This window comes from Ptiloglossa arizonensis, chromosome 3 (assembly GCF_051014685.1).
Source record: "Ptiloglossa arizonensis isolate GNS036 chromosome 3, iyPtiAriz1_principal, whole genome shotgun sequence".
In the NCBI taxonomy this organism is placed as follows: Eukaryota; Metazoa; Arthropoda; class Insecta; order Hymenoptera; family Colletidae; genus Ptiloglossa; species Ptiloglossa arizonensis.
In genome coordinates this window covers 16,455,413-16,464,985 of record NC_135050.1, presented here as the reverse complement: position 1 = coordinate 16,464,985, position 9,573 = coordinate 16,455,413, and the positions used below count along the sequence as shown (strand labels likewise).

The 9,573-nt window shown below is 41.6% G+C and overlaps 2 protein-coding genes across 5 annotated transcripts in view; both read left to right on the top strand.

Annotated features, from left to right (window-relative positions):
• Nucleotides 1-216: 216 nt before the first annotated feature.
• On the top strand, nt 217-5,304 carry LOC143144663 (tyrosine-protein phosphatase non-receptor type 7). Its single transcript, XM_076307304.1, has 8 exons — nt 217-380; nt 1,240-1,432; nt 1,513-1,690; nt 1,782-1,991; nt 2,060-2,470; nt 2,554-2,849; nt 2,913-3,122; nt 3,213-5,304. The coding sequence occupies exons 1-8, from the start codon at nt 275-277 to the stop codon at nt 3,325-3,327; spliced, it is 1,719 nt and encodes a 572-aa protein (XP_076163419.1). The 5' UTR covers nt 217-274; the 3' UTR covers nt 3,328-5,304.
• A 494-nt stretch (nt 5,305-5,798) lies between these two features.
• LOC143144377 (myelin regulatory factor) overlaps nt 5,799-9,573 on the top strand; it is a 91,295-nt gene continuing 87,520 nt past the window's right edge. For 2 of the 4 annotated variants that reach the window (XM_076306712.1, XM_076306711.1), the window contains exon 1: nt 5,801-6,574. In XM_076306712.1, the coding sequence (XP_076162827.1) occupies nt 6,526-6,574 (49 nt within the window). In that variant the 5' untranslated portion in view covers nt 5,801-6,525. Of the gene's footprint in view, nt 6,575-9,573 lie in introns of all 4 variants that reach the window. The other 2 variants (XM_076306709.1, XM_076306708.1) reach the window with 2 other exon arrangements.

Genomic DNA, 9,573 nt, shown 5'->3' with positions numbered 1-9,573 from the left:
GAATGCGCTTTACTATCATTAGTTGCACGTGCTTCGCTTTCATTCACCTTGAGTCCCTCCCGCTGTATTCTCGGCGCTGATAGTAAACTGTCGACGGGATTGGCTCCGGTTTGCGTGCGCCTGCTCGCCGATTGGCTGGTATTTCCTCCCGCACGTAACCGAGTGCAAGGCCGAGCCGAACCGAAGCCCAGGTCAGGGTACCCGAACGGCGTCTTCGGCAGTTCGAACGAGAGGCTTGCGCAGACGAGACCGTTCGGTCTTCTGCTACATCGACATGGCTGTTTACACGTCCACGCAGCCGCTAGTTTCAAATCGCAAGCTGTTTTTCACTTTGAACAGAACGATCCTCGTATTCCTGGCGTGCGTGCTCCTCGCCAAAGGTATCGGATCGAGTCTTTAACAACAGGATCTTTCTTCTTCGCTCTTCGTATCACGGTGCCGATCTGTGCATTCTGTTGCCCGCGTACACACGCTCCGAAAACAGGATGTAGTTTATTTGTGTTCGTTGTTTTCGCGCCTGTGTGTAAATGGGAGGTGCGTGTACAGACGCGACCGTGTACGTTGTGTCTGTGACTGGAACGATGCTATTCATCCACTTGTCACATGCACTCTTCGAATTGGTGTATACTCCATCTGCTCGTTACACTGTTACCCTTCCCCGCTTCGGAATTTCCTTGGTGGCTCCGTTCATAAAATTAACGCACGATGTTTACTTCCTGTGTAACGGCACGAAAGCCGTTTCCTCCGATTTCCGAGGATCTTTTTCCGACGACTAGAATCGTGATCGGCATTGTCGTGAAGTAGAATACGTTGTCGATGAAAGCAATGGGAAAGTGTTTGGTATTGCGTCGATAAAATGTGTAACTGAATTCGTTTGGTAAAAATTTGATTTAATTATATCCGCTTCCACGTGTAACGTTACGCGAGTGTTGCGACATCTTAAAGATGCATTCGTAATTTTAAAGATAAAGTAAATTTATTTCTTACGTTTGTGTGCGTATGTGTACGTTGTTACGTTATATTTTCAAAGAACATTTTACATTTGTCGAAACTAGTATTCCGTTACACCGTATTACTATGTAGAGCGATAAATTTCGCTTAGTTTTCCGTACAAGTTGATTCCGTTATATTTCCATCGGTACCAAACTTTAAATATACAGTTCAAACATTGAAGCGAATATTACAGAAAAGTTTAATTCGTTTCGAGCGGTCGATCCGTAACGTTCGTTTCCTTTGCAGGAGGTACGAGTACTCCATTGACTAATCACTATGTAAATGATGCAAACTATTATGACATCTCGGGTAACGATGACAATTCGGATTCATTGGAGAAGTTTTACTTAATTACCGAACAAAGGTGGCATACAGATACAGTGCTGCCTATCCCTTTATTGCCATCTACCGAGGGAATGTCTGCTCGATCTCATCACAGGTATACGGTTAAACTTGTATTTAATACGGTGTTATCGTTTACTGGAAATTGTATTAAACGTACAAATTTGTTCCATCTAGGATCCCGCAGTCCATAACGGGACTGGATGATGCTGGAATGGATTTGCAAGCAGCTCAACTTAGTACCCGTGCAGGACAGGAGGTACGTTCCACTGCAACTTTATCATGGCTAGACTGGCAATTACCCTTCTTCGTAGCACTTTGTGCCATCGCTGGTGCTATTGTCTTTACATTCTTGGTAAGATATTATTTTTGTCGAATTTTATTTTTAATAAATTTGATAAAATTTGTCGAAATTAAACGATCTACAAACATTTTATTGTTTGTAGATTTTGTTATGGCTGCGGAAACAAATGTCGTGTGAAAAAGATACAGAAGATGGTGATAGGAGAGGTCTGGTAGAGGAAGGTGCTGTGTGTCATTCCGACAAGCTTGTCAAAGCTACAAAAGGATCGGTCGAAGGTCAATGGGTACATCAACCTACCGTAAAGCCATCTGTATCTATTCAATCTGTTCGAGCAGTTACTGGTTTACCAGAGGTATTTTTCTCAAACGTTTAGACCGTAAAAACAAATTTCTTATCCGTAATAAATGTTTTTCTTCGTAGGTAATGTCAGTGGCAACACCGGAACGCAGACCAGAACCTATACGTATAAAAGCCAAAGGATTATTGGAACGGCGTGGTTCGAGCGCAAGTTTGACTATAGAATTGGCACCTCCACCCGAAAGCCCGCCACACGTAGTTACACCTACTCGTGAGTGTACTGCTGAAGAATTTTTGCTGAGTGCTGGAAATGTTCTATCAAGAACTCAACTTAAAAAGGCCGTCAGTGATCCAACATTGCTGCACAAAGAATTTTGGGAAGTACCGCTTAATTTGCCCGAGGAACTAGATATTTATGGATCTTGGGCAAAAAATAGATACTGTTCTGTATTACCAAATCCGCAGTCAAGAGTAGTTCTACCAGGTTCTTCCGACGATCCTCTTTCAACTTATATCAATGCCAACTACGTCCGGGTATGTATAAAATAAAACGAGATCTGTCAAATTTAAAAGTTCTGTGTATTTTGTTTTGCACCGTTACTCGTTTAATTTGACAGGGCTACGACGGAGAAGATGCCCGCTACATTGCAACACAGGGACCACTGGCTCACACGGTAGGGGACTTTTGGAAAATGGTTTGGGCAGAAAAAGTTCCCGCGGTTGTTATGATGACAAAGTTACACGAAGCCGCTAAAACAAAATGCGAAGCGTATTTTCCGCTGGATAATAATAGTCGCATCCAAACTGGACCTTTCACTATTATTGTTACTTCTCTTGACACCAGAGACGGTTATGCAATCAGAGATTTAGAACTCAGATACGAAGGAGAAAGGAGACATGTGCAGCATTATTGGTAATTACTTATAAATTTATTCTGACTGTAATGTATTGCTGTAATATTAATGAATGATTCTAGGTTTGATTCATGGCCGGACCATGCTGTACCCGAAGCTGCGGATACTCTTGTTAGTTTAGCTGCAGAAGTAAACTCTCTACCAGGACCGGTTGTTGTTCATTGCAGCGCAGGAATTGGACGGACTGGATGTTTCATAGCTTTAGCAACGGGCATGATACAATTATTACGAGACGGGAATGTAGATGTTCTGGGCATTTTATGTCAAATGAGGTTTGAAACATGATTTAGATTGAATTAAAATGTCCCGTGTAGCTAGAAAATATTACACCTGCAAGTATATTTAAAAATCATCCGTTTTAGGTATGATAGAGGAGGTATGGTTCAAACGGCAGAACAGTACGAGTTTGTTCACCGTGCGCTTTGCCTGTACGAACAAACTCTCGACGGTGGTAAATCGTCCAGTTCAGGAGATTGACGTGACTGAGCTGACGCTGTGGGAATTGATCAGATTTCGCTAAAAGAAAATTAACCTGAGAGTTACTACAGGAAGGTTTGCGAAACGACTGTGAGGTATTGTCTGCAACATATTACTTCGTCCAGGTGTGAATATCTCTACTACGCAAGAAACTCTATGAAGAGAATCTTAATTTCAACTTGGAACTAATGGATGTCTCATTAGTCTCCGTTTTCACTCGTTTAAGATGAGTTTTGTCTCACTTAAGAAGCTGCCATTTCTATACTGCCATGACGAATCATTGACAATTAATATCAGTCACAAAGCTCAAGAGAGAAGCAAATGTTCAAATGATTACGCTATTCTTAAACGGAATTAAAACTGTTTGACAAATGAAAAGATTACATCAATTTGACTCGTGAAATGAAAGATCAGGGTTTGTCTGAACGTTAACTCAGATTTTTATGCATTCTCTGTGTGTCGAAAATTAGATTTGTCGGTTATAAAAATTTGGAACTATAGTATTCTCAGAAACTTGTACTTTCTACAATCGAAACAATTTTTCCTTAGCTTCTAGATGCAGCGATGTATTGCAAAATTAACTCAGCTGCCCAATATATACAGTTACAAATACGAATGCTAATGGTAATAAACGTTTAATTTGAAATGATGAAATCATAAATACAGAAAGGCAGATTGAAATTATCACGAAATCGGGACCCAGATTAAGTAAATATTTTTATCCTATTTGTAGTTCCTAGTTAATTTTACAGTTTAACGTACAGAATGATTTCCATGACTTTTAATTAATTTATCAACAAAGACTGAATGCAGGTAGTACAATACGTTTATTATATAAGTTACAAATCTAACTAGAAATAATATGCTTCTGTAACACAAAGCAAAATTCGTGACATGTACGATGGTCGTAAGAAAAGTAGTTTCACTTAAAAAAAAAAAGACAAAAAACAAAAAAAAAGAAACATTCAAAGTAGTGAATCGTAGGGTTGGTTCATTGACCTAAAACTTATCAGTAATGCAAACTTTATCGATTCCTGATACAGTAAATCAAATCACTGTATAGCGTTTTCTCGAAGTATTATATACAAAACTGTAATTATTTATTCTGTTTACTATTCGAAATATCAATTAATGTTTACAGAAATTCTGATGTAATCTCATAAATTAATAACGAAGTGAATCGCTGCTTTTACGAGTAATTAATGATTGGTCCGTTTGTTTGAAAAATTAATCTGTAGCTGACAATAAGTGTGATTTGAGCCTTTAAGAAAAATTGAAAAAGAAAACGATTTGGTTTTTCACAAATGGCAACAGCTGAGCGGCTACATTATTCAGCTAAAATTTTCTTGCTCGAACAAATGATCTTTATCGAACTATAGATTTCAACGTTGTAACAGTACCAAAGTTGTTATTAGTATTTGGTAACTATTACATACCATAAGGAGATATATTGCAGACTCTGCAAAATTTACGATGACTAATAATTGTTTGGACTTGAATTTGTTTTGTGCAACTGACTCTCATCGAATTTCAATGTAATCTGTTCCATTAGGCTATGCAATTGTCCGAAAGTGCATGTGCCGTAGTCAACTCAGATGTTATTTCAGACACAATTAATCAATTTCACCTCGTTGATCGTGTTGTAACATTTTTCATTGGAATTATCAATACGATGCCTCAAAGTTATTCTATCTCGAACGCGGTACGAATGTATGAATTTTGAGCAAATGATTGTGATATGTATACATATATACTATATATACATACACTTGTACATACGTTGTACAGAGAGTAAAATATATTTAAGAGAGTATGTATTTGTGTAAGCAAATCAAGAGTAAATTATTTATGAATATGTAAAGCCTTAAGCGACTTTAATTTAAACGTATTAATAACGTAACAAAAAATAATAATTTAGAACCCTTTGGTGTTCAATTGTACTTATGTGACGTAATAAATGTTTATAGTACCCATGCAGTATTTGCGTATTTTTTGAACGGATAATTATTTCTAATTATTCGTTCGGTAATTTGATCGTAAAATACATCGAAACTTTCGTTAAAGTTATTTCCGTTTTGACACAGTTTCCGTAATGTACGCATTCTTTTGGTGTTTAATTCTATAAATGAATTTCCGTTTCGTATCGTAAATGTTCAAAATTTAAATAGATCCTTTGATTCGTATTTGATCATTTTAATTACGAATTCGTACTCGATACGTGAAATATGTACTTTTTTTGGCTAACGGTTAGTGATTAATCGCAAAATGTACATCACCGTGTACGTTACGTGTATACAAATATTTGGGTAACAAAGGCTTTGATAAATTTGTCGATTTTGATTTACCGCGTCGGTTGCGGTTCAGTGTCGCCATCTTGAGTCTCGAAGTCCTTCAAACGATACTCGAAAGTTCCTGTCACATTTGGAGACCGTTCGGTACGAATCGTGGTGCTCCCTCGGTGAATTTCCAAACAGAAAGTTGCCCGTATCGATGCTAGCGCAACGGAAACGCGTTTCCACGAGCTTTAATCGCGAAACGTACGATATTTCGACATGTGGCGGGTATAGTGCGCGTTCTTTAAATTTCGCTCGAAGGAGACTGTGACGCGTCACGTGACCCGCTCGTTCTCGGCACGCATGCACGGGGCGCGTTTGCATGTATTACATGTCGTGCGCGTGTGGTGTCGGCACGGAACTCAAGTTTAGTCCGCGCCTCGGGATTCTACACGGCTCCTGGTGTGGCGAGCCAGCGGCAGAAAATCTACGGAGAAATCGTTTCCACGGAAGAAAAAAGAAAAGTCGACAGGTTCATTGAGTGTGCACGTTTCTTTTATACGGGTTACGGGATCTTTTTTCCATCGCGATGGTCTCGTTATCGTCGTCGTTCACCGTGCCGATCCCCGACGACGATCGTTCGTAGATCGAGTGTCGCTGCACTCGAAGGTACAGCGAAACACAGTGGCCACACGGAAGTAGTATCGTGAGCGTATCGTTCGTGAATTTCGAGGGAAGGACAGAGAAATACGGACGTGTGAGACGGACGGACAGACAGAGAGTGAAGGAAAAAAACGGAAGAGAGTTACATTAAACGTTGCGTACTATGTGGGACGTCGCGTCGAGTGACATCGTAGCCTGGAGACAAAATGGGGCCCGTTGATCGGGCCCGGAAGATCTCAGGGGTCCGATTATCAACGGAGGTATGGATGTCATCGGGGACGGGGACGAGCAAACCCTCCAGGCGATTCTCGGTGAGTACGATGTTATTACACGGTGAAAAACGATGCACGATCGAAACGTTCACCGCCAGCAGTTTCCGACGATTGACAAGCGTGACAGCTACGGAGTGTCGCGGTTCCCTCGCGGTTCGCCATACCTTCGCACGTCGTAAATGCGTTCCTACGAACGTTCGGTTGCTCCCGTGCATTGACCTTAAACGCACCGGACACGGCTGATCGCGCGTTTTCGTGTTTCGCCCTCCTTGCTTCTGACGGACGACGGGATAAACAGCGTTATCCTGCACCTCTTTGACCTTCTCGTGTATTTACCTACACGGTCCATTCTTTTTCCGGTATGGAATATTATTCCCGTGCGACGAACGAATATCGAATCGTGGATAGAAAATGGTCGAGCGATCGTTAAAGTTACGGAATTGAACGGGGGGAAAAGAAAAAAAAAGAGAAAAGGAAACACGACGTCCATCGTTTTCGCTTCCGGCGTTCGCGATCGTTTCTTGTTTCGATCGATAATCGTCATCGAGCGGAACGGTGAATCGATTATTATCGTCCCGAAAACTATCATTCCGTCGAAATCGCGGCACTCGAAACACTCGGAGAGAACCTTGCGTCGAGACAATTCCGAGACGCGGGTTAAACGTGTCGGAGATACGGAACGAAAAAGAAAAACAGAAAAGAAAAAAAACTATCAGCGTATCAATATCTTACAGCGACATAGTAGTGTTTACAGTAGCAGTACACGATAATATAGTAATATTTGCATCGAATGCTCAACGTACGTACGTTGAAGCTTTTAAAGTATCGGATATCGGATCGAGTCGTAATCGCTCGAGTCGATGGTTTCACCTTTTTCAAACAATTCCGAGCAGCTTCTATTTAGCAATATGTAGATTTTTCACGGAGAAACTGGTTACATTTGTATTACGTTTCTGATTTATATACGGCGTATCGACGCTTTCGGTGTGTCGAACGGTTTACCAACAATGAGCGATAAAGCTGTTCGAGTGAATACAAGATTTAAGAGATTGGTATTTCGAAGTGTAGAATTCTTTTTCTCTCTCTTTTTTTTTTCTTTTTTTCCTTCGACGTAACGCCACAATGGAGTCGGTCTAGGTTTGTTTGCCGAGTGATTTGCGCACTCGCGGCTGCGATAGCCGACCAGTTCGTAGATTGTCGTCACGTTGTCGAGAGATCATTCATAAATTTTTGCTGAATCGTTTCGAACGGTTTCGCGATGCAAAATTCTTCGCTCGCTCTGATTGATCTCCAAAGGAGAGCCGTGTGCCTACGTGGATACATTTACCCTACTTTTGCCTCGGCTATGCTACTCCCCTCCATACTCGCGGAAAAACCGCCTTCGCATACCTGTTACACACGTTTGGTTCAATGCATCGTGCTGCATCATTTCTCGCCATTATTCGGTTGCAACTATGCAGATCGCGGCAGCACCTTCCGCGTACGTACGTATGCATACGTGTGTGTGTGTACGGGCGCGGAATCGCGCGCAGAAAACAAAAAACACACGTTTCTTCGAACGTCTTCTTTCTAACGTTCGATTCCTCGATACGCGAAGTTACGTAAAGCGGACAAATCGAGGCACGATAGATTTTGACGCGCGGAGCGGTTACACGAGTAACGATAACACCGTCGAGCTGTTACACGGTCGCTACGTGAATCAACGTTTTATGAGCGTAGAATTTAATTGTTTTTTTTCTTTTTTTCACACCGAGATGGAACTCGAACCGAGATCCAGTGAACGTCACGGGACGATCCAGAGCCGAATCCCGCGTATCGAAAATACGATTCTATTTCAATTTTCGAAGCTCGTCGCGATAAGAGGAAGCTGGTATCGGGACACGTTCACCGTTACGTGTCTATAATGTGCTTAAAACAGACCGGAGAACCGTTCCGCGCGTAAATGAACGTTTCTATACGCACACGGGGTTAATTGAACGACAGAGGGAACTTTCGAGCGAGAGACATCGAATCTTGGCTGCGAATCGCGATTCGAGGGAACTCGCGCGAATTCGATTCGTCATTCTCCAGACCAGTTACCGATCATTCTCGATCGCGTTTTGCATCGAGTTCGACGCGTTCGGGACGACGATTTTCAAAATTACAGGGAATCGTGGAACTCGAGCAATCGATCGATTCATCGTTGCGATTTTCGCGCGAGTATCGTTTCTCAGCCTCGATCCGTGACTAATGCTTGGAATATTCGACGTTCTTGGCCGTGTTTGCACCTTTTCCCGAATACTCGCGCCTCGAGCTGGTCTTCTGTGCCGGGTGCATTCACCTGCAACGAGTGCACCGTAGCATTCTTTATCTGGGTCGGAGGTTGCAGTGTAACGCCAGGTACTCCGTTTAGCTTGATCTTTCCGTGCAGCCGGCTCGCGAGGAATATACCTGAACGTACACCACTCGCTTATCCGATTAACGCGAATTCTTCGCTCGCGGATAAATACGATCGAGTGTGCTTAACCACGGTTGGGTCTTCTCGGACCCGCGGGACTTTCGCATGATTGTATCGTTGGTACGGCTTTTCTTGGAAATTGACAAAGGTTCGATTCAAAGGTAGAATTTTTATTGGAAATGTTTGCAAGATCGAATTACGAGTGCAAACATTTTTGGTGGTACAGTTTTTCTTGGAAATTGAGAAAGGTTTGATAAAATGGTAGAATTTTTATTGGAAATATTTGCAAGATCGAATTACGTGTGCTAAGATTTTTGGTGAAATTATCGAGGCTGGAAATTTAACTATAACGAGATTATCGATTATAAATCTATGCACTTGTGGATATCCACGCATACGCATATGTATGTTATATATATTTTTGTATGCGAGTATAGTACGGGTCTTTCCGGACCCGGAGGGACTTTCGCATAATTGTACCGTTGGTACTGCTTTTCTTGGAAATTGACAAAGGTGCGACGAAACGGTAGAATTTTTATTGAAAATGTTTGCAAGATTGAATTACGAGTGTAAAAATTTTTGGTGGTACAGCTTTGTTTGA